A 25,810-nucleotide genomic window follows, 5' to 3' on the forward strand; every position below is an offset into this window, starting at 1 on the left:
CCTGGATCCCTAAAGGGATAAGTTCTTTCTTTTCAGACATTCTCAAATTTCTGTTCTCTGTTTTTATTGGGTTTAGCTATTTATCTTGGTATCTGTCTACTTTTATGTTGTATTCCTATCTTACAAAAATAATTGTCTCTCTTTGAGGTCCAAGATCCATGAACTTAGCACCTGCACCCCAATGTTCATAGCAGCACTATTTACAATAGCCAAGACATGGAAACAGACTAAATGTCCAACAACAGACGACTGGATAAAGAAGATGTGGTATATTTATACAATGGAATACTATTCAGCCATAAAAAAGACAACATAACGCCATTTGCAGCAACATGGATGTCCCTGGAGAATGTCAGTCTAAGTGAAGTAAGCCAGAAAGAGAAAGAAAAATACCATATGAGATCGCTCATATGTGGAATCTAAAAAACAAACAAACAAACAAAAAAAACAGAAACAGACTCATAGACATAGAATACAAACCTGTGGTTGCCAAGGGGGAGGGAGGTGGGAAGGGATAGACTGGGAGTTCAAAATTTGTAGATACTGACAGGCATATGTAGAACAGTTAAACAAGGCTATACTGTATAGCACAGGGAAGTATATACAAGATCTTGTGGTGGTTCACAGTGAAAGAGAATATGACAATGAATATATGTATGTTCATGTATAACTGAAAAATTGTGCTCTACACTGGAATTTGACACAACATTGTAAAATGACTACAACTCAATAAAAAAAAGTTAAAAAAAATCTGTGAATTTAGGAACAAATATACCCCTATTACCAAGATTGCTGCCATGAACCAAACCTACATCCTGGTGATGCAGCCCTTGGACACCACTGGGGTCTCCTTCTGCTCCCACCTTTAAGGCTGCCGGGATGTTGGGGCCCCATAACCCCAGACTGGCTGGCATGATAGGTAGGGACAGTGTGACAACCCTCATTCAGCAGGAAGTAGATATGGAAGATGAGACCTTTGCCATTGTTCCAAAGATTTGTCACTGCAAATCTCTCAGTGGGGGAATGTTGAGCTAACTTCAAAGTTCCCCGAATTTCTGGGGTCTCAGATGTCTGCCTGTGATCCTTCAACAGATAAAGTACATTCTTCACTGGGAGTGTTTGCCCTAACAAACTAATAGCTCTAAGTAATGCCTAATGTCACAATAGCTCAGTCTGGCTTGTTTCAGTCCACCTTATCAGAGTCATAGACCCCATCGCCCTTCACAGACCCTAGACCTCCTCCCTCACTTGCAACTGATCAGAGACTTATGCACAAGCCAATCATGCACATTGTCACCCTACCTTATAAAACACCCCAACAACTGGCCTCGGGGCTCATAAAGGCACCTCTCATCTGTGTGGCCCACTGCTGTCTATGGCAGTGTACCCTAATAATCTCTTTTTCTATTCTCATAAAATAAGACCCTATCCACAGAGTAAAAAGGCAACCCACAGACTAAAAGAAAATATTTGCAAAAATATCCAGAATATATACAGGACTCCTAAAATTAAACAACAACAAAAAATAAATAAGCTAATTCAAAAATGAGCAAAGGACCTGAACAGATATTTCTCTAAAGAAGATATATTAATGGCCAATAAACGCATGAAAAGATATTCAACATCACTAATCATGAGGGAAATGCTAATCAAAACTACAATGAGAAATCACCTCACACTCATTTGGACAGCAACTATCAACAAACAAACAAACAAACCAGAAAACAACAAATGCTGGTGAGGATGTGGAAAAATTAGAACCCTTATGCACAGCTGCTGTGGAAAACAGTATGGAGATGCCTTAAAAAATAACAAATAGAATTACTATATGACCTTGGATTCTGGAATTACTAAAAAGAACAGAAAGCTCAGTCTTGAAGATATACTTGTTCACCTATATTCACAGCAGCATTATTCACAATAGCTAAACAAGCTATTTATTGGGTAGAAGCAACCCAAGTGTCCACTGATGAATGAACAGATAAGCAAAATGTGGTCTATCCATACAATGGAATATTATTCAGCCTTAAAAGGGAAGGAAAGTATGCAATATGCTACAACATGGATGAACCTTGAAGACATTATGTTAAATGAAATAAGCCAGTCACACAAAGACAAATACAAGGCACTTGCATACAAGGTACTGAGAGTAGTTAAAATGATAAAAACAGAAAGTAAATGGTGGTTACCAGGGACCAGAGGGAGGGATGAATGGGAAGTTATTGTTTAATAGATACAAAGTTTCAGTTTTACAAGATGAAAAGAGTCATGGAGGTGGATGGTGGTGATGGTTCCACAACAATGTGAGTGAACAGTACACTTAAAAATGGTTAAGATGGTAGATTTGATCTAATGTAATTTACCACAATTTAAAAAAGAGAGAGAGATGCTCTGAACAGAGTGTGGCTCATGAACCAGTGAGGTGGGCTATTTTATCCAGAGCACCGACCTCTGCGTTCTATCAGAAAAGCAGTCAGAGGTTCCTTTAGTGTAGACAGCAGTCCGTAGGTCAATGCCAGGCCCAAGATGTCCAAATGGTGAGGGGCCTGAGTCTGTGGGGCTGGAGCATGAGGCCCTGAGGCTTGGGAACAGGGAGGTAAGAGCAGACTTCCCTAGTGAAACCAGACAGAGGATTCGGGCAGTGGCCAAGGGCTGCCAAACTTAGACTCTCCCAGGAGGTTCCTGGTTCAGCCTCCAGGAACAGGTATCAGGACAGGCCAATGCCTTGAGGGGCACAGAGAGGGTGCAGGTGATGCTGGGAGCCGTGGGGAGGGGCTTGGGAGGGATGCAGATGGGTCAGGGGATGAGGAGGCTGCTTTATGGGAAACAGCTGTGACCAGCCACCATCAGCCTGCCTGCTCTAGGTTTGAGGTGGGGACTTAGCATGCTCACCACCCATCCTGCTCCCTAACCCCAGGCCTTACCAGGTTGGAGCTGAGAATCAGGTTGGCTTTCCTCACCAGCTTCCAGCTGGAGGAACCCTGGAAGACAGGAGGAGATAAAATACTACGGGGATGAGCGAGGATGCCCTGGGACCAGCTCTGGCCCAATGTCTGGCTCAGGGCTCATCCCTCAGGGTGGGGTCCCAGCAAGGGAGAAATAAACTACACTCAGCGACCTGTGGATGGCACAAATGATGGTGAGCCTTGAAGGCACCTGGGGACAGAAATGTGTGCATATCTAAAGGTCTGTGCACATACAGATACATGAGTGCACGCACACGTGTTTCTGCATGCATACACACATGCGCAGATGTGTGTATCACACTGTGCACCCCACCTGTCCTGCACTCTGCCTTGTAGACTTCCTGAGTGAGTTCTCACTTTCTCTCCAAGAACACCATCGCCTCTCAGTGTTCTGTGCTGTGTAAACAGAGTCCAAGAAGTGCTCACAGAGCAGAGTTTAATCAGCCTGCCTGTCAGTAGAGGTCAGAGAGCTCTCCCTGTGACTGCTGCTGACCATGTTGCAAAAAGAAACCTCTTGGGCATTATTGGCTCTTTGGAATTTCTGGGCAGGAAGGAGTCACTTGGTCCTTTCTCTGCCTACATCTTGCCTTTCTGGGCAACTAGGGTGGTACAAGGTGGAAGTAGGAGTCCTCCAGGTCCCCAGCAGATTTGGTGGCATTAGGCCATTTTCTCTGGGAAGTGCATAGAAACATCGAATTTTGTTCCTGGTTTGGCCACACCATCTCTGTGTGACTCAGGTGGGTCCCAGCCTTGCCTGGGCCTCTGGCTCCCCACGACCCGGGGGCTAGCTGGCTGCGTTGTGCCTCTCATGGCCACCACTCTTACCGTCTCCGTGGCCCCAAGTGCTCAACAATGGCACCTCCAGATCCAGCGGCACGTCCAGCTCCATGCACACGCAGTGGATGAATGCCTGCCAGGTGGCCTGGCCCTGGATGCGCAGTTTGCTGAGTTGTAGGATGACCCTCTCTGTGGGATCTGGGTCCTCGTTCCTGGAGCCCAGGTCCATGTTGGGGAGGAAGAACTTCACCTTGGCACTCAGCCATTCTGGGTCTTTGCTGAGCTGCCTCACGAGCCATCCCCACAGGTTCTTGGTGCCCAGCTGGAGGCTAATGGGGTCCATGAGGAGCCAGCCCTGCAGGAACCAGGGAGGCAGGTGAGCTGGGAGGCAGGTGAGCTGGGGGGAACCCAGGAGGAGAAGCAAACCCCCACCCCCAATATCTGAGGGAAGAGAATAGACTAAGAAGACAGAGAAGAGGCCTCTCCGTGGAGTCTCAATGCCATTGCCCAGAGCTTGGTCTCAGAAATTAATCTCCTTTTTCTGCATCCCCTCACTCCCCCTCAATCTGTGCCTGTGTCCTGGCTCTAGAATGGTCTAATTCATCCCCCGTGGATGGAGTTCTGACGAGCTTTACTCATTCTTGTTTCCATGGGCACATCTGTGCTGCTCTCTGTCTGAGCTAACTAGTTGTCCCTGCAGATCTGTCCTTCCCTTCTTCCTTAGTGTTAGAACCCCTAAATATCCCCTGGTCATTTGGAATAAACTGTATTTCCAGCCTCCCTTGTGCTTAGATGTAGCCATGTCATAAAGTTTTGGCCAATGGGATATAGGTGGAAGCGTTGTATATTCTTCTTTACTTTTTACTATTGGCTGGAATGTTGATGTGATGGCTGAACCTTGGGCAGCCATGCTGGATTATGAAGTGGAAGCCAGTGCTGAGGAAGGTGGAGGGAAAAACTTTCCACCTGTCCTGGACACTCTGACTTTGAAATTCTATTCCATGACAAGGAAATACATTTCTATTCTGTTTAAAGCACTGTTGCTTAGGGCTTTCTGCTACCCACAGTGAAATCTAATCCTAGCTAATATAAACCCTCTTCTATCTCCCTCTGGCTCAGTAAATTCTCCCCTTCTAAACCAGAACTCTCCAGTTTATAACTTATATTAGGAGTACTAATATAAGATAAGGGACACTTACATAGCAAAAGCCTGAAAAGTATGTAGGCCCTTTGATTCAGCAATTCCATTTCTAGCCCTCTAGCCTTAGGAAATAATCATGGATGCACATAAAAATTTTTATTACAAAACTATGCACTGCAAGATTGTTTATAACAGGTAAAAACCGGAAGCAAATGTCCAACAGTTGGGATTAATTACTAACTGGTTGTCCATCACATAGTGGAATATGCTATCACATCTCCAAATCTACTTTCTGGCATTAGTTCCTTAGTAACAAAGGCAAAAATTCAGAAGGCACTTACTATGTGTTAGGCATTTGTTTTATGTGCTTTGTGTGTCTCATCTAATCCTCACAACTCCAGAGGCCCCACTTATAACTCTGAAAAGGGTAGGAGGGCCATCCAGGAGCCAGTCTCACCAACTCCCAGAAGTTGGGACAAGGACTCTGTGTCCTGGGGTTCAGACCCAGCTGTTCCTTTGGGCACATGTCCCCAGTCCCCTCTAGTCATCCCTCCCCAACCAGACTAATAGCAATAACTCCTCACTCAGGCACAGAGTTTTAGCATTCATGAAGCATGCTCAAGTCCAAGGGGTGGGCAGGGATCACCATCCCCGTGGAACAGACAGAAAGATGAAGGCCACGGAAGGGTAAAGGACATGCCCAAGGTCATACTGGAAGTCCACGGCAGAGCCAGACTCAGAACTGAGATTTCTTGCCTCTCAGGCCAGTTAATTTCCAAGGCTTTGGAGCCCTAGATGGCACCAGACAAGAGCTAAGTCATTGCACTTTGTGTGATCTTGGCACAAGGATGTGGCCATGGCCTAAGGCATGGCTTCTCTTCTGGGCTGTAGTTTCCAAAGTCCACGCGGCTCATAAAGAAATCATTGGCAGCAGGGTGCCAGGTGGAAGTGAGGGGTGCCGAGATGGTATAATTCCTGGGCAAGTTCTTCAAACTCAATTATCCTCCAGCCAGTCTAATGTGATGCCTTTGTTTCCACCATTAGTGCTCTATCCCCTTGGGATAAGACATTAAGCTTCTTAAAGATAACCATCTCTGGGAGAAAAAGCACATTATATCATTATTGGTTGTTGTGAACGTCTGTGGGGAACAGCCTTAGAAACAGAGGATTATAGTAGAAGGATCCTCAGCCCCAGAGTTAGGGGACTGGCATTCCCGTCCCAGCTCTGTAACTAATTCTCCATGGTGGGCATTAGGGCTGTTCACAGTTACTCTCTTTCTCTTCTTTCTGGGCGCTCGGTAAGACTGCATCTCCCTACCCCCTTGAAATTGGGCATGGCCAGGAAACATGCTTTGGCCAATGAAACATGCAAAAGAATGACCTATATCAGGTCTGTGCAGAAGATTTAAGAGCCAGTGTGTGATTCACCTTGTTCTCTCTTTTCCTCTACCTCAGAGTCCAGCAGTATTCCAGATCTCGGCTGCTCCTTTAGTCTGGGTCTGGGAAAGAGGATAATGTGGACTAGAGGTCCCAGGTAATTCACATTAGACAAGAAGCAGGAGTGGGAAATAAGTTTTGTTGTCATAAGCCACTGGGACTTTGGGGGTTGTTTGTTACTGAAGCATACACTAGCATATCCTAGCACTCTTAGTTTGAGCAAGCCTCTTCCCGATCTGGGACTTGGTTCCATCACAAAATGGGTAGATGCTGTCTCAAACCCTTGCTAATATTCTGTGTCCGATGATTTTCACTATCATGTGAAGGGTGACTAAGAGTGACTTTGTTTTACTGGGGGCAGTCCAGGGAGATAAATCTGGGTGGGGAGCAGTCTTGGCAGAATGAAGGAGTGGATGAGGGGGAATAAGAGGAAGCAAAGGGGAACGATCACTTACCTGGCTCCCTGGTTCATCATAGATGTTCTAGGATATCCGCGGAGAGGGTCTCATGGGCGCCTGGGCCGAGTCCCCGAGCCAGATTTGCAGGTTGTTTCCATAGGACAGGCCTCTAAGGAGAGAAGAGACAGGGCGCACTCCCCATCACTATTCCAAGTTCCAAGGGGAATTCTGTCAAGAAGGCGCTACCCCTCACCCCTGACACCTCTGAGGACATCGACCCAGAAACAGTCCCCTCGTCCTCACACACAGATCCTGTTCTTCCTCAGCCACAGCTCTTTTTGTCCCTGGACTGTGCACAGCCCAACCCTCCCTGGGGTCGCCTCCTGCCACACCTGGCCCAGAGGATGCCTCTCTTCCTCCTCCAACTTGAATACTCCCTCACAGTGACTTATGACGTCACAGCATGCCCCTCAAATCCAGCAGATTTATCACAGCTAATTTATTGGATGGAAATGGAAAAATCCTCACTGCTGATGCCAGCTTTCTTTCTCAATAAAACACCAAAGAGGTTAGGATTTGCAGTCTTCTTTCTTATTACATCATGAAGCAGTTTTTAAATAATCGAGAGTAAACATCCTTCTTAATAAGAAAACCCAGACATATGGATCACTGCCTCACCAAGGGCACAAAATGATGCTCTGATACTTTATAATAATTACAAATTTGGAGTATAACCTTTAACACTTGTGAATCACTAGGTTGCACACCTGTAACTTATATAATAGTGTACATCAACTATATCTCAATTAAAATAAAATAAAGTAAAATAAAATGATGCTGTGGCACAAATGTCTACATAACACAGCTGTAGAGAGCTTGTCTAACAACAAGGAACAGACAAGAGAAAAGATAGCTAAAAAGTATGTGGAATAAATCAACTATACTTCAATTTTCTAAAAGTATGTGAAAAAATGGAAGAAAGGCAAAAGATCAGGTGAGCCCTGACTGAATATCTACGAAGTATGAATGTAACTACAGAGTTCCGGACTTTAGATAAAGCCACATAAAGAGGGATATTTTAATACAACAGAAATAAGTACTGTAGTTAGAAATAAGAAAAGGAAAAAAAAAAAACACATCCTGTTGAAGAGCTACTCGGGTACTAATGGTATTTTAAAAAAGAAAATTGTTAAATTCTAAAGGAAAAAATGGAGAGAGGTATGAGAAAATTGAGAGAAAGCCTTGCGATGGACTGAATGTCTGTGCTCCCCCTAAATTCATCTGATGAAATTTAAATCCCCAGTGTAATGGCATTTGGAGCCCTTGGGAGGTAATTAGGTTGTAAGGATAGAGCCCTCATGATGGGTTTCCTGCGCTTATAAGAAAAGGCAGGAGAGTATGATTCCTCTCCCTCTGCTCACTGCCCTGTGAGGAGGAAACAAGTGGGAGGCAGCCGCCCACAAATCAAAGAGAGGGTCCTCACTGGGCAGTGGCTCTGCTGGCACCTTGATCTTGGATTTCCCAGCCTCCAGAACTGTGAGAAATAAAGGTGTGTTGTATAAGTCATCCAGTCTACAGCATTCTGTTACAGCCAGAACCGCTGTAACAAACCAGGACAAACTTGCCCATGACTACAGAAAGTAAAAAAAAAAAAACCAACCCTAAGTTAATAGGCATATTTAAGGCAATGCCACTTAAATTATAGTAGGGACTTGAGCACCTAAAGATGCAGATACTGAGGGATGACTGTACTCTCTTGGACCACTTTGTACCATTAAAACTTTTTTATGCATTTTGATTTTTTTTCCGACACTATAAAAACATTCACATTAAAAACCAGAGGAGACATTTCTCTAATGTGTAAGGAAGAGGAACACATGGTGATGAACAAGGACAAGACACAATCAGTGACAGCTCCCAGAAATGAAAGTTCCCTACATAATGGGAAATAATACAACAAAAACAGAATTAGGAAGGCAATAAATGAGGAGAAATACCTGCATTAAGTATGACAGACTGAAAATTCAAATAAAAAAGTAATTCATATATATCGAGGAAGTATTGTATGCTATTTTTTTAACATTTTTGTTTGTGCCCTAGGGGCAAAACTACATTTTCACTGGAAAAATGCTTGAAAAAGTTGAACACATAATGTAATGAATATTTGCTAAATACCAGGTAAGTCCCTTTAGGTTTTATCTATTTTTATTCTCATTATTCCTCTTGGATGCCTCCTATGCATTTAAAAATTCCCAAGTCCAACACTAAGCTCCTGACCTCCCTCCCGAAACGTCCACTCCCACCAGCACCTCCTTCCCCATTTGAGCGAAGGGCGGCTTCATGCTTCCTCACGCTCAGGGCAAAGAGGGCTTAATTTTTCAAAGAGAATCATAGACTCTCACTTCCTCCACTGGTACCTCCTAGACCTGGCACCACCTGGGTCCCTGCCCTAGGAGGCTCACCCCCAACACCCTCCACAGAGGGTCAGATCGTCAAGTTAAAATGTGGTCCCCATCACATAACTTTGCTCCTTGTGGCCTTCCTGTCTCACCCCGAGGAAAAGCAAATTTCTTCTCCACACTATCAAGTGGTTTGAATAGTGAAAAATTTAAAAAAAATCAAACGTGATAACTAACATTTTCCCTCACTGTGTTGATTGTTTTTCACTTATTTTTAAATTAACTTTTGGCAATTGTTTTTTTTTTTTTTTTTGAAACATTGCTTACTTCGTCTGGAATGTTCAAATTTAAATACAGCACACAGTTGTATACAATATTTTTTTCTTCTTTCTAATCTCCTCACATCTTTGCATCTAATTTAGTTCCTTTTACTTTGATTTTTGCCTCTTATTAGACTTGCCAGCAGTTGGTATCTCTTATAACTGAAATTTTTGTTTTCATTGATCAATTCTGTAAAATTTTCCCTTTTCTAGTTTCACAATTTTTGTTTTTTATCTTCTTATTACTTTCCTCTGATTTACTGGGACTGTTTGTTATTCTTTAAATTTATGAACTTTATGGCCAAAGTCATTTCTAGTCTTTTTCTTTTAAAAGATAATAAACGAGAACACTTTTGGCCAACTTCTGTAAATTTTTACCCAGTTCATATAAAATTTATATTGGATTACTAGTAGCTTATAATTATAATTTTGAACTCAGGCATTTAATAGAGGGGTAAGTTCTTTTTTAAACCTTTGTCATTAATTTTTTGCTTTAGTGTACAAAGAATAGACCCTATATAATTTCTGCTCAAGGGAATACGTTGAGATTTTTCTTTTTCGCTTCGTATATGATAAATTTTAAAATATTCCATGAATATTTACAAGATATTATTTTTCAACGAAGATGGAGCTCTATCTCACAAATTATACCAAAATAAAGTCTAGATGGACTAGACTTTAAAATTTAAATGTGAAAAGGTAAACTATTAAAGTACCAGATTACAGGCATTGAATTTACAACAATTCGTTAATATTTTTGTATTTTTTCTTTGTGTTATACTTCACAACAAAAAAGTTTAAAAATTTTTAAGTGCTAGAAGAGAACATGGGAAAATTTTTTTAAAAATTTCAGACTAGAGAGGGCCTGGGTAAACATGACACAAAACTCAGAAATCACAAAAGAAAAACTGGATAAAACCAACCAGATGTAAATCAGAATTTCTGTGTTGCTAAAGAACACCACAAATAAAGCGAAAAGACGTACGGCAAGCTGGAAAAATATCTGCCAGTTACATCACAGACAAAGACAGAAATGTTTTTAACATATCAAGTGCTACTAAAAATCAATTAAGAAAAAGACCAACGACCTGATAGAACGGGGGCAAAGAACATGAACAGTGTACAGAAAAGGAGACACAAATGGCTCTTAAGTATATGAAAAGATGTTCAACCTCACACGAAGTGAAAGAAGTGTAGGTTAAAACTAAAAACAATACACCATTTTCTAGCTTAGATTGGCAAGGATATTACAGGCTGGCAAGATTGCAAATTAACAGGCATTTTGATGCATTGCTCCTGGGAGTGTAAACTGACACATTTATATACCAAAACTGTAAGTGCTATGTAACCACACCTAGCAACTCCATGCCCAGGCATTTAGCTCACAGATACATTCACGATGTGCAACACAGCATGTGTTCAAGGATATTTAGTGTGGCCTTACTTATAACAGAAAAAGACTGGAAATAACCTAAATGTGCATTAAAGAGGAACGAGGAACTCGTTAAATTAAGGCACATCCGTGCAGTGAAATCCTATGCAGCCATTAAAAAGGAGGTGGAACTCTGTGGAATAATATGGAACAGTGTCCAAGATATAGCACATTTTCAAAAATAGAGCAAGGGCAGAATAAGGTACAGAGTATGCCGCATTTGTGTGAAAAATAATAAATGTGTATGTTTCTAAATAGCCAAAGATTTTGAAAGAAACTCATAATTAATTGTTATCGTCCCCAGGGAGGAGAACCTTTAGAATTTTATGTTGTGTGCGCATATTATCTAATGAAAATTAACAGGAGGAGGGAGGGTATAACGTAGGTGGTAGAGCAAGTGCTTGGCATGCACGAGGTCCTGGGTACAATCTCCAGCCCCACCTCAATCAATCAATCAATCAATCAATAAATAAATCCCCCCAAATGAATAAAACTTTAAAATAAATAAAATTAAAATTAATCTGAAAAACTTAATGTATCTATTACCTCAACCATACTGGTTGTCATTCAAATCTCCTACATTCATGTTTATTTGGTTTGGGGTACCCATCAAAGGATAAGAAAGACTTTCTCTTAATCATTGTGCTTCTACCAATTTCTCCATGAGTGCCCAGCAGTTTTTTTTTTTTAATTTAAATATGAAGTTCAATAACAAATTTTAAATGACATTAAGTTTATAGATTCATGTTACCCAAGTACATAAAGTTTTATTACTGTTTTACAGAAAGCAGAACAGAGAAAACAGACCCCAAACTCTCAAGCCTTCCTATGTGCATTTTAGCACAGGGATCTCTGGCTAAAAAAGCGTCGCCTCTAGGAGCCACCACTGCATCCCTGGGACAGGGCGATCAAACACAGAGCACAGAGGGGCAGTGAAACGCCCGGCATCACACAGCTCTGAAAGAGTCGGTGCCCAAAGGGAGTCCAGGCATCTGGACTTGCGGTCTCCTGCTCCTGCCACTCCAGGTCCAGACAGAGAGAGGAAAAAAAGCAGGGAGCTTTGTCAGGGAGCTGGAATCACTGAGAGATCTGCATGGGAGGTTCACTCCACCCTGGCTTCAATTTTACAGTAGACGGCCTCTTCCGTTGGCCTCATGGCTGTGCTCTTGCGGAACCTTTCCTGCTACCCTGGGAGTGCTACTGGGGAAGGAGTTAGAGGAAGGAGTGGAAAAATCATACCCAGTTCCCTTACTCCAGTCCCAAGGACTTTGCCCTTCCTTGCTTTTCCCAGCCCCTGAAAAGCCGCCCATCTCCAGTCCACACACATGCACACATGCCCCTGTGCACACATGCATGCACCCCAGCACACACACATTCATGCGCTGGCTCCTCTGGCCAGCATTGTCTCTGAAACTCAGCTCTGGTCTGGCCTCACTTCTGTCTCAGCCTCCTTCAGCTTCCCACCACCCCCAAGACAAAGGGGCACCACGTTCATATGACTTCCACAAAGCAGGTACACATCCGGTGCCCAAGAAAGGCTCCAAGGATAAATAAACAAATGGTCCTGGCAACTTCCGGGCCTCTCACACCCCACTGGCTGCTCCGCCATGTGACCACGCTCCCAGCCCCACCCCGCCCACCCTTTTTCACAACTCCCAGCTTGCACACATGCCCTTCCCTTTTTTTCCACCTTGCAAACTCCTCCTTCTCCTTCTGGACCCAGCTTGAATGGACTCTTGCTCCCTTCCCAGGGAGGTCTCCCGGCCGTCTTCCCAGGCCGAGTCCCGCCCCACCACTGGGCTTCCCTCCTTAGTGATCTCTCCTTTCTCCTCCACTGTCCGGCAGCCACTCTGCATCGTCACTTCCTCTTGGCCCGCCCTTCCTTCAGCAGGCTGGGAACTCCCCAGGGGCAGAGGCAGTGTCTGGTTCTGGATATTAGCAAATGTCTTGGCACCAGGGCTCTGGATTTGAGTCGCTACTAGTTGCCAAACTGTGACTTTGGTCAGGTTACTTCATACCTTGGTGCCTCAGTGTCCTCATTTGTAAAAGGGGGATGTTCTTGGCCCAAGACAGGGGTGTCTGTCAAAGTTATTAACTGAGAGGGCAAGGGAAGTAGGCTGGTGTTGGGGGAGAAGTTAAGCAAAGCGGTTTCAGGAGCAGTCTAGCTTCAGCCTGACCACGGGGAGCTCTAGAGTGTGAACGACACCACAGAGCTTGTCCTGCCAAGATGCAAGAGGACTGGACTGTCATTGGCTGTGGGCCATGCCCATGGGGTGGGGGAGGAAGGCATTCTTATCAGCCAAGGGCAATCTTTCAGGAAGGGTGCAGATGTTAGCGGCCCACACCCACAATGGATAGGGGTGGGCGATGGCTGACTGCCCTATGAGGGGACCCGGCGGGTGTGAGAGGGAGCACCAGGAGTGACAGCCTTGGCGGCAATAATATCTACCTGGCAAGCTTGTTGAGAAATGATGAAACAAGCAAAAGCCCTGACATGACATCTGGCATCTGGCTCAATATGTTAGCTATTATTACCACTGCTGTTGTTTCCTCTGTAGCCCCAGCCCCAAGCACGGGGTACAAGGAAGGAAGGGACAAAGGGAGGGAGGGAGGGTGTGGCTTGAGTCACAGACTTTTGACTGCTTGCTTTTGCTTCTTCCTTCTTGTTTGGATTAAGAGAGAGACCCCTTGAGGTGATGCTTAGGAGAAACAGGTGCTGGCAGGTCCCCCCGGCCTGTGGGGGGGACACGACCTGCCCCCCCTATTCCCAAGGCAGTCTGGCAAGGTCAGGCTGAGGACCAGTGCCTGTGGGAGGCCAGAAGCCCCATCATCCCCCCAGCAATGGCAGAGCCCAGGGTTCTGCCCCACTCCTGGACCTGAGTGGGAGAAGAGAGGACAGAAGAGGGTGACTGAGGACAGGCAGCGGGAAGAGGGAGACAGAAATAGGAAGGCTGTGAATGTTAACCTCAAGGTTAGAAAGGACGTGGTTGGTGGCAATGATAAGAAAGTCACCCCCGGTCATGACAGCCACTCAGACATTTGGACTGAAATATCTCTGAAAAAGAGTAAGGGAAGTGCTGCTGAAGATGGTTTCTCAGGACCAAGTGGACAGGCCAGGCCTGCGGACCCCAGGGTGGACCAGAGTCCACAGAGGCCCTCAAGCCCTCTCAGAACCCTCCATGCCAAGCCCCACAGGGCTGACAACAGAGAACCCAGGGCCTCTGCATCCTCCAGCGGTGGCTGATCACAGTCTGAGGCCACGGAGCTTGCCTGAGCCAAGATGCAGAGGCGTTCTGAGCCAGAAGAGCCACAGCAGGCCCTTTTTATAGATGGGGAAGCCAAGGCCCAGAGAGGGGAGCGCCTTGCTGGCACTCACAGCAAATAAGAAGTGAAAGTGTGGCCAGACTGGCCCAGCGGGCTCTTCCTGGGGGGCTGAAGCAGCTGCACTCCAGGAATCACCCTCCTTTCACTGGGCCCCAAGAGGGGCCCCCTCAGGGAGATCTCAGCAGTCGTTTCCTCCTTTACCTTCAAAAGCTGGCGAAGCAGGCAAGGCGGGTCCTGGACACAGCACATTTTCGTGGGGGGAAGAAGGGGTGGAGGTGACTGTTCTTTGAAAACCATCATCTTTAGTGTCCCTTACCATGACAGGGTCTTGCAGAACTTAAATGCACAGTCACACATTTTTTTGATTCCAAAACTGAGGCTCCCAGCAGTGAGGGGATCTCCCCAGGTCACCAGCTAGAGAGCTACAGAGCTGAGAGTTGAGCAAACATCTCCTTGCCTCAACAGCCTTGTCGGGGGTGGCACAGAGAAAGCTAAGTGGACCAAGACTGCACTCTGGGCCTAAGGCCTAAGGCCTGGGCCTGGGCAGTCCATGCTCCAAATCTAACAAGGCCTTTCTCTTCTTGTCACTGGAAACCAGGACTCTGGGTCCCAGCCTCCATCACTAGAATTTATACCGCCTCCTTCACCCCAGCCACTTCCTCCTCAGGAGGCTTAGACTTTCCACCAAGGGCCCCCAAAGGTTTCTGGATGCACCCTCCTCTGAAACCAGAGTGCCCCACAGTCCCCCTGGCCTAGCTTGGACAGGAGGCAGCCAGGTAGGGGCCTTGCCTCTCCCACTCAGCCCTGGCAGTTTGGGCCCAGCACCCATCGGAAGTGGCTGGTGAGGCTTCAATGAGACAACGGGTCCTGCCCAGCATGGTCCTGGGCCTCCAGAGGCCTCTCCCTGGGTCTGTCAGGCCACTGCGTCCCAAACTTGTCTGCATGTTAGAATCATGCAGCGTTTAAAGAATTTCAACAGGCTACACCCCAAGATCTATCACAGCACAATCTCTGGCATCAGTACTTCTGGAAGATTCTGGGTGATTCTGATGTGTTGACAGGACTGGGAACTACAGTGCCAGCCACGATGACAACCAATTCTCCACTCTCAGAGAGGAGAGACTGGCTCCACGTTCCCTTGAAACTGGCACCCTGCTTCCCCAACAAATCAGAGCCAAGGGACTCTTGCCTTCTGAGAGGCTGGGGATGGGAAGTCCGTCGAGGTGGCCATCAAGGTGGCTGTATTTTGATGAGACCCTGAGGGTGTCTGCTGATAACTAACTCTCCTCCTGCCTCCCTCGCCCGAGTGGGGAGGGCACTTCTGCGTCTCGCTGGTTCCCTGGCACCTCATGCCCCAGCCTGCAGCTCCACCAACTCCCTTCCCACCCACACCAAACTGAAAACGAAGCTGAGGTTTGGAAATCCCCTCTTTTTTGCCAACCACATGGTCCAGGAGGATCCCGGAAGAATCTGCTGCTGGTTTTGGACTTTAGGGGGATGAAGACAGCTCGAGATGTAAAGGAGAGAAGTTAGATCCTGAGGTTCAAATTCACAACCTGGAAATTGGTCTGCCCACTCTGAAGGGCAAATGGGAAGTGACTTCTAAAACTTCAAGTGCATCCACCCTTTGACCCCCGCAACCACACTGCTTGGCAGACAGCCACATGGAGAGCCACATGGCCCAGGACACACGGAGCACTCTGGATAAGGAAGTCCTGCAGTGGTGTTTGAACAACTCACCTCCCAATAAAGTTTGGTGTGAGCACACCACTGGATTATAGGCATGAAGGCCACTGATTATGTGTTGACAGGGCTGGATCCTCAATATTATTACTGAATAAACAAGACATACGTATAATGATATGCATAATATGCTATCATTGGTCTGAAGAATACATACAAAACAAAACCCCAATACTCTATTTCTTCCTCCAGGTCTATAATAACATGTTTTTATAACTTAGGGATTAAGAGCATGAATTTTTGCTAGGATTTAAAATTTTTTTAAAAGAGCATGAATTTTATAGCCAGGCTGTCTAGATTTGGGACCAAACTTTTCACCATATGCAAGCTGTGTGGCATCAGGCAAGTTGTACAGCCTCTCTGGGCCTCAATGGACTCATTTACAAAACAAAAACAATAACAGCACCTACCTCACAGGGTTGTTGTGGGGCTTAAATGAATTCATACGTGTAACACACTTAAAACAGGGCCTGGCAGTTAGTGAGCCCTATGTGTGTTTTCAGGGTTTTTGGTAGTCGTTTTTGTTGTTTGTTTGTTTTGTGTGAAGGCTTAGATAAAGTTCTAGAAAGCAATACACCAGACTGGTTACCTCAAACTGAGAGAAGACAGACCTGGGGCAGGAAGCAGTGAGTAACAGAGATTTCAGCTGTATGTATAAGGTGTTTAGCTTTTTGCAAAGAGGATTTTTTAGTCATGCATTACCTGTGTGGTTTAAACTGAATTTTTTTTAAGTGAAAAAAACCAGAAGGTCAGTGACCAGAAAGCTGGACTCTTGAAAGTTAGAAAAAGAATTCTACTCCCAGGATGGTTCATCTGAACCACTTCCTCCCACGCCAGCCAACAGTGTCCAGACACATAAAACACCGGCAGAAGAAAGGCTTAGAGGTGGCGGTGGGGGTCAGGGTATTGGTGGGTTGGAGGCTTGGTTATGAGCCCCATTGCCCCAGGCTGACTTGCTGGGTGACACCAGGCAAGTCGCTGCCCTCTCTGAGCCATGGCTCATTTGTATATCAAGCCATCTCACAGGGATCAATGGAACTGATAAAAGAGCCTTTGGTGTCAGGAGGCTTGATTGCAAATCCTGATTTCAACATTTCATTTGAGGAGCCTAGGGCAAGTTTCTTAACTTTCCTGTATCACAGCTTCCTCATCTGCAAATGGGGGTGATGATCTTGCATCTACCTCACTGGGTTGCTCTGAGGATGGGAGATAATAATTCATATAACAGTGACAGCACAGTGAGGGGCCATGCCCAGGCTGCAGTTGATGCTAGCTAGCTCTCACATATTGGTTGGGTTCTTAGCTCAGGTCAGGCATCATGCCACAGCAAGCCGCCTGCATTTCCTCAGTGGGTCCTCAGTCAGCCTTTCAAAACAGACATTTCCTTCATTGTACAGATGAAGAAGTGGACTCTGGGAAGTCAAGGAGCAAAGTGGGGATTTAAAACCTATGCTGAGCCCAGAGGCTTTTCCTAACTGAAGTACCACACTGCCTTCAACAGATGGTCTTCTTTCCAAGTGAAATGATCATTTCCATAGATCTCTGTTATTTTTCTGCTACAGAATCTAATCTGCCCTCATTTGAAAGGTTCTAAACACTGCAGAAATATATAACATGAACTTTGCCAAAATCACACGCTTTAAGGATAGGAATATAATTTTCAAGATGTTTTACCCATGTTTGAGGACATTTTTGCCTCACCTTAAAATCAGAGTTATCATTCCTTTAAACATTTTCTAGAAATCATTTCACTTTTAACTTTATTTTCTAAAGTATCATGTGCCCTGAATGGAAGAAACCCAAGGAAAACAAAACCAAGATGATGGCCGTTGAACTGGAACTGGGTGTTGCTACCCGGGGCTCTCGCTGGAGGCCTGGCCTCCTGCTATTGAAAAGGTGATCAGGAGGGAGAGGCCTTACAGACATTAGCAACCAGCTGAGACTTTCTCCTTGACTAATCAGGAGGGATTAAAGAGAAGTGAAAAGAGGACAGCTGTTCTCACTTTATGATTCAATGAATGCCTTGTTCATGTACTTCCTAACATCACCTTGTTGACTCCTGCTTAAGTCTTTACTGAGGCAAACACTGACCGGTCCACTTCAAGAAGAGAAATCTGAGGCCCAGAAACATGCAGGAAACCTTCACGAACTTAGGGAAAAGACTATTGTGAGACACATAAAACGGCAAGCTATTTCTCACTTCAAACAAGATGCCCAGATGAGATCTAAACGACTCAGAGTACCAGCTCCCCAAGGTTTGAGTTCTCCCTCCATTTCGCCATCAGGGGCAGAAGGAACCACCAAGGCAAGGGGTTGATGGGGGCTGGGGTTTGGTGATAGTACGGGCTTTATCCTTCCTCCCAGGAGACAGATGTTGGATCAGGCAGTTTCCCAGCTGTGTGCAGCCTCTACATCCACACAGTCTTCTAGGAGAGAAATTTGGCAATATGGTCTCAAACACTTTAAAAATAAGGTTTTAAGAGAGGACTCTGGGAAGATGGCAGGGTAGGAAGCACCAGGAATTGGTTTCCTCACCTAGGCAACAACTGTACTAGCAGAATCTTTCTGGTGTAAATGTTTGGGAACTTAGGAGTCCTGTTGAAGCTTACAACTTTCAGGAGAAGTCTGGATCCTTAAATTTTGATTACTTTTGGTCAATTTCAGCTCTTAGTACAGGAGCAGGTACCCACCCCCAACCCTCGGCTTTTGGCCAGGCAGCTATGCTGTGCATGTGTTCCTGGAGCAGCCTACACAGAGCTTGCAGGAGCTAGGGTGGGTTAAAAGGACCCTGTGCTCCAAATATTGTAAATTTGTGCCCTGACTGCTGCTTCTGATCTCATAGGTGCAGATGGAAGCAGGCAGCCACTGTTGTTACACCTCTCCCCATTGTTGCAAGCCCTTCCCTTTCCAGCTGCAGTGACCTCCAAGAGATTTAAAAAGGCTATGCCCTTTGTTTCTCCCTTCAATTATGCTTTTTCCCCTTTTGGGAGCTAGACATTAAAGACTAGGACATTCATAAACAACTGCATATATGGGGAAAATTAGAAAGTGACCACACATGCCCAAGGAAAGGCTCAGAAAAGACATGATAAGATGAAAAGACATAACAGGACATTAAGTTTACGCCTCAGGTTGATCTCTGGCACAGAGACAGTTTACAATGATTTAAAAAAAAAACCGAAACAATGGACAAAAAACAATAACAAAAAACAGTAACCTTGGGGAAGGGGGAGAATCTGTTTCCAGAGTTACCACATTGTTAGATTCAAATGTCCAACAACAACAACAACAAAAAATCACAAAGCACACAAAGAAACAGGAAAGTACGGCCCATTAAAAGAAAAAAAAAAAAAACAATTCAATAGACTCTGTCTCTGAAAAAAAAAACAACTTAATGACAGATATATTAAACAGAGTCTTTAAAACAACTGCCTTAAAGATGCTCAAAGAACTAAAGGAAGATGTGGAGAAAGTAAAGAAAATGATGTGTAAAAAACCAGAAATACCAATCAAGAGTTAGAAAACCTAAAAAGAAACCTAAAAGAGAAACTGCAGCTGGAAACTACAATACCAGAAATGAAAGATTCATAGAGGGGTTCAAAGGCAGATTTGAGCAGGCAGAAGAAGGAATCAGGGAACTTCAAGATAGGACAATGGAAATTATTGACGCTGAGAAACAGAAAAACATTGAGGAGGGGAACAGGGTGGGAAGGGATAAATTAGGAGTTCAAGATTTGCAGATACTAACACTATATATAAAATAGATAAACAACAAGTTTATACTGTATAGCACAGGGAACTATATTCAATATCTTGTAGTAAACTGTAGTGAAAAAGAATATGAAAATGAATATATGTATATATATATAATGTATGACTGAACAACTATGCTATACACCAGAAATTGACATGACATTGTAAACTGACTATACATCAATAAAAAAGAAAGAAAGAAAGAAAGAAAGAAAAAAACTGAAGAAAAGTGAACAGAGCTTAAAGGATGTGTGGGACATGATTAAATGGACCAACATATGCATTAAGGGAGTAATGAGAAGGGAGAAGGAGAAAGGGACAGAGAGAAAAACTGAAAAAATAAATGGCTAAAAAATCCCCAAATTTGATGAAAGAGATGAATATAAACATTTAAGAAGCTCAATAAGTTCCAAGTAAGATTAACTCAGAGAGACCTACACCAAAACACATTATAAGCAAACTTTCAAAAACCAAAGACAAAGGGTGAGTTTTGAAAGCAGTAAGAGAGAAGTGAATCATCACATACAAGGGCTCCTCAATAAGATTATATGCAAATTTCTCCTCAGAAACTTTGGAGGCCTGAAGACAGCAGACCCATAAATTCAAAGTGTTAAAAGAAGGGAAAAAAAGCCTGTTAACCAAGAATGCTATATCTGGCAAAACTGTCCTTCAAAAGTAAAGGAGAAATCAAGACATTCCCAGATAAACAAAATCTGAGGGAGTTTGTGACCACTAGATGTGCCCTGCAAGAAATGCTTGAGGGAGTCCTGCAAGGTGAAATAAAGGATACTAGATGGTACCTCAAAGCCATATAGAGGAACAAAGATCTCAATAAAGTTAAGTATATGGACAATCATAAAAGCTAGTATTATTGTAGAAATAGTTTGTAACTGTACTTTTTGCTGTAGGATTTAAGAGACTAATACATCTAAAGAAAAACACTTATTAAGGTAAAGGCTAGTATTACTGCAACTTTGGTTTGTAATTCCAAATCTTGTTTTCTATATAAATTAGGAGACATTAAAATTTTTCAAAATTATTAGTTTATATGTTGGGCACATTATATATAAAGATGTAATTTTGTGACATCAACAACAGAAAGAGGTGAGGATGGAGCTGTAAAGGAACAGAGTTTTTTATATTATGGAAGTTGAGGTGACATAAATTCAAATTAGAGTGTTATAACTTTAGGATGTTAAATGTAATTCCCATGCTAACCACAAAGAAAATAGCTATCGAATACATTCAAAGGAAAATTAAGAAGGAATTTAAACATTTCACTACAAAAAGTTAATTAAACACAAAAGAAGGAAGAATGCAAAAAATGAGGAGCAAAAAAGCTACAGGGCATATAAAAAAACAAATAACAAAATGATAGAAGTGAGTCCCTCTTTATCAGTAGTAACTTTAAATGTAAATGAGTTAAACTCTCTAATCAAAAGACAGAGATTGGATGATAGGATAAAAATACATGACCCAATTATATGCTGCCTACAAGAGATTCATGTGAGATTTAAAGACAAAAACAGGTGGAAAGTAAAGGAATGGGAAAAGATATTCCATGAAAATAGTAACCAAAGGAAAGCAGGAGTGGTTATACATATATAAGATAAAGTAGACTTTAAATCAAAAATGATTACAAGAGACAAAGAAGGACATTATATGTTAATAATAGGTTAAATACAGCAGGAAGATATGCCAATTATAAATATTTACATATCTAATGATACACCACCAAAATATACAAAGCAAAAACTGATAGAATTGAAGGGAGAAATAGGCAGTTTTACAATAATTGGAGACTTGAATACCCACTCACAATAATGGATAGAATAATCAAATAGAAGATAAGTGAGGGAATAGAGTACTTAAGCAACATAATAAACCAATTAGATCTAACAGACAAATACAGAATATTCTACCCAACAACAACAGCATACACATTCTCAGTTGCACATGGTATATTTCCCAGGATAGGTCACATGTAAGGCCACAAAATAAGTATCAATAGATTTTAAAAGACAGATATCATACAAAGTATCTTCTTTGACCAGAATGACATTAGAAATCAAAACATAAAGAAAACTGGAAAATTCACAGAATTGTGGAACTGAAACAGCTCAATTTTAAACAACCAATGGATCAAAAAAGAAATCACAAAGGAAATTAGAAAATACTTAGTTATGAATGAAAACAAAAATACAACATGCCAAAACTCATGGAACACAGTGAAAGCAAGGCTAAGGAGAAATATTATAGCTATAAATGTTTATAGTAAAAAACAAGAAAGATCTCAAACCAACAATCTAACTTTACAACTTAAGGAGCTAGAAAAGAAAAGCAAACTAAACCCAAAGCTAGCAGAAAAAAGTAAATACTAACAATCAGAATGGAAATAAATGAAAAGGAGAATAGAAAAAAAATAGAGAAAATCAATAAAACCAAAAGTTGGCTCTTCAAAAACGTCACCAAAATTGACAAGCCTTTGGACTCAGAAAAAAGAGAGAAGACTCAAATTACTAAAATCAGAAAGTGGAGACATCACTACCAATTCTACATAAATAAAAAGAATTATAAGAGAGTACTATGAACTATTGTATGCCAACAAATTGGATAACCTAGATGAAATGGACAAATTCCTAGGAACCTGTCAAGACTAAGTCACAAAGAAGTAGAAAATCTGAATAGACCTATAACTAGTAGGAGATACTTCAGCAATAAAAAAAATCTCCCCACAAAGAAAAGCCCCTGGACCTTGGCTGCACTGGTGAATTCTACCAAACACTTGAAAAATAACTAATACAATCCTTCCTAAACTTTTCCAAAAAATTAAAGAGGAGGAACACTTCCTAACTCATTCTAGGAGGCCAGCATTACCCTGATACCAAAACTGGGCAAAAACACACAAGAAATAAAAACTAGAGACAAATATCCCTTATGAACAATGATGCAAAAATTCCCAAGAAAATACTAGCAAACTAAATTCAGCAGCCTATTAAAAAGATTATACACCTGACCAAGTGGGATTTATTCCCAGAATGCAAGGGTGGTTCAACATATGAAAATTGATCAGTGTAATACAACACATCAATAAAATAAAGGGGAAAAATCCACATAATCATTTCAGTTAATGCAGAAAAAGCATTTGACAAAAATTAAGCACCATTTTATGATTTAAAAAATTCAACAAACTAAGAATAGAAGGAAACCACATCCACATAATAAAAACCATATGTGAAAAACCCACAGCAAACATCATATTCAATGGTCAAAGATGAAAGCTTTTCCTCTAAGATCAGGAACAAGGCACCACTTCTATTCAACACAGTACTAGCAGTTCTAGCCAGAAAAATTAGGCAAGAAAAAGAAATAAAAGACATCCAAATTGGAAAGGAAGAAGTAAAATTATCTGCTTGCAGATGATAGGATCTTATATGTAGAAAACCCTGAAGACTCCACAAAATAGGTGTTAGAACTAATAAACAATTTCAGCAAAGTAGCATGATACAAACTCAACACACAAAAATCATATGTGTATACATGAACAATGAACAATCTGAAAAGGAAATTACCAGAACAATTCCATTTACAATAGCATCAAAAAGGATAAAGTGCTTAGAAGTTAACTTAACTAAGGCAGTTAAATTTTTGTATAATGAAAACTACAGAATGCTGCTGAAAGAAATTAAAGAAGACATAAATACACGGAAACACACCCCATGTTCATGATCAGAAGACTAGTGTTATTATTTTACTATTGTTAAAATGTCAACATTATCCAAAGTGACCTCTATAGATCAGATTCAGTGCAATCCTTATCATAATGCCAATGATGTTCTTTGCTGAAACAGAAAAACACATCCTGAGATTTATATGGAATCTCGGGGGACTCCAAATAGTCAAAACAATTCTGAAAAAGAAGAACAAAACTGGAGGATTCATACCTTTCTGGTTTCAAAACTTACTACAAAGCTATAGTAATCAAAACAGTGTGGTTTGGGCATAAAGACAGACATATAGACCTGTGGAATAGACTAGAGAGCCTAGAAATAAACCTTCAGGAATATGGTCAAATGATTTTAGACAAGGGTGCCAAGACCATTCAACGGGAAATGACAGTTTTTCAACAAATGATATAACTGGATATCTACATGAAAAGAAAATGAAGTTGGACCCTTACCTAACATCATATACAAAAACTAACTCAAAATGGATCAAGAACCTAAATGTAAGACCCAAAACAATAAAACTCTTAAAAGCAAGCACAGGATGAAAGCTCACGACATTGGACTGGTTGATGATTTCTTGCAGATGACACCAAAGGCACAGACATCAGAAGAATAAATGGACAAATTGGACTTCATGAAAATTAAAAAACAAAATAAAACTGTATATCCACAGAGAAAAAAGGCAACCATAGGATGGGAAAAAATATTTGCAAAATATATATTTTAATATAATATATATTTAATAATTTAAATATATTTTAACATATATTAATGTCCAGAATATAGACAGAACTCCTAAAACTCAACAACAACAACAACAACAAAACAGAAATTCAAAAATGGGCAAAGGACTTGAACAGACATTTCTCCAAAGAAGTTATTCAAATGGCCAACAAGCACATGAAAAGATGCTTAACATCACTAATCACTAGGTAAATGCTTATCAAAACTACAGTGAGAAACCACCTCATAGCCATTAGGATGGGAACTATCAAAAAAACACAAATCACAAGTGTTGCTGAGGATGTGGAGAAACTGGAACCCTTGTGCACTGTGGTGGGAATATAAAATGGTACAGCTACTGTGGAAAACAGTATGCAAGTTTCTTAAAAAAAACAGAATTACCATACGATCCTGGATTCTGGATACATACTCAAGAGAACGAAAAGCAGAATCTTGAAGAGATATATGTTCACCCACATTCATAGCAGCATTAGTCATAATCGGTAAAATATGGAAGCAATTGAAGTGTCCATCAATGGATGAATGGATTACCCAAATGTGATATATACATACAATGGAATATTATTCAGACTTAAAAAAAAAAGAAGGAAATTCTGCGATATGCTGTAATATAGATGAATGTTGAGAATATCTAAGCTAATGAAATAAGCCAGTCCCTAAAAGACAAATACTGCATGATTCCACCCTAGGAGGCACTTTGAGTAGTCAAATCCATAGACAGTAGAATAATGGGTGTCGGGGTAGGGGAGGGAAGAATGGGGAGTTATCGGGTCGTGGGCATAGGATTTCAGTTGCACAAGATGAATAGTTCTGGGGATGGATGGTGATGACGGCTTCACAATAATGTGAATGTACTTAATAGCATTGAACTGTACACTTAAAAATGGTTAAGATGATAAATTTTATGTTATTTTATTTAACACAACTTTAAAAATTAAAAATATAAATGAAGTCCATCTTTCCCTCTAGAAGTCCACCCTGGGAACCCAGCGGAAGGAAACCATCCAGACTGTGAGCCGAGCTCTAGTTACCAGGACGTTCACCACCACGCTAGATGTCAGCTGGGGCCGCCTCGCCTTTCTTGATACAGATAAACTGGTTCGGACACGGAGCCACATGAAGTGCTGTGGCCTGGGGACGGTTCCGGCATCCACACAGGGAGACCTCCTCTGACAGAGGACTCCCGCCCCAGGTGCAGCCCTTCGTTAAATTACGGGCAAAAATTTCACTCAAGGAAGCATTGTGAGCCCAGCTGGCTTTAAACAAGTCCTCCTCCCTCCTCTGTCTCCCTCCCTCCTCCACTCCTTCCCCTCCCTCTTCTTCCACCTTCCCCACCTCCTCCCTCCCTCCCCTCCTCCTCCTTCTTTTCCCCATTGCCTCTGCCTGGTTCCCTCTTCCTCTAGACACCATCATGGTGCATGGCTCCCCACCTCACTCCTCTTAGCTGTCCCAAGGGCCCCTATGGGAAGGCCATGCCTGGCCTCTCTGTTCCAAACACAACACTCCCTCTGCCCCCAGCATGCCTACCCCTTCACTTGCCTTGTCTACCTTCTCTGTAGTCACCACTACCTACCATCCACTGCTCATCTTTGTGTGCTTGTATATTGTCTGTTTCTATTGGCACGTCAGCTCCCCAAAGCGGGGACTC

General features: G+C 42.6%; 1 protein-coding gene across 10 annotated transcripts in view; it reads right to left on the reverse strand.

Moving 5' to 3' along the window:
- Positions 1-25,810, reverse strand: part of NLRC5 (NLR family CARD domain containing 5) — an 80,946-nt gene that overhangs the window by 49,889 nt on the left and 5,247 nt on the right. For 6 of the 10 annotated variants that reach the window (XR_012509275.1, XM_074370697.1, XM_074370699.1 and 3 more), the window contains exons 2-4: positions 6,777-6,888; positions 3,792-4,098; positions 2,925-2,981 (exon numbers count right to left, since the gene is read on the reverse strand). Coding sequence is in view for 9 of the 10 variants with exons in the window: in XM_074370697.1 (XP_074226798.1) it covers positions 2,925-2,981; positions 3,792-4,086 (352 nt within the window). In the remaining variant the exon portion in view is untranslated. Of the gene's footprint in view, positions 1-2,924; positions 2,982-3,791; positions 4,099-6,312; positions 6,384-6,776; positions 6,889-12,560; positions 12,761-25,810 lie in introns of those variants that run through there. The other 4 variants (XM_074370694.1, XM_074370693.1, XM_074370695.1 and 1 more) reach the window with 3 other exon arrangements.

This window comes from Camelus bactrianus, chromosome 9 (assembly GCF_048773025.1).
Source record: "Camelus bactrianus isolate YW-2024 breed Bactrian camel chromosome 9, ASM4877302v1, whole genome shotgun sequence".
Classification (NCBI taxonomy): Eukaryota; Metazoa; Chordata; class Mammalia; order Artiodactyla; family Camelidae; genus Camelus; species Camelus bactrianus.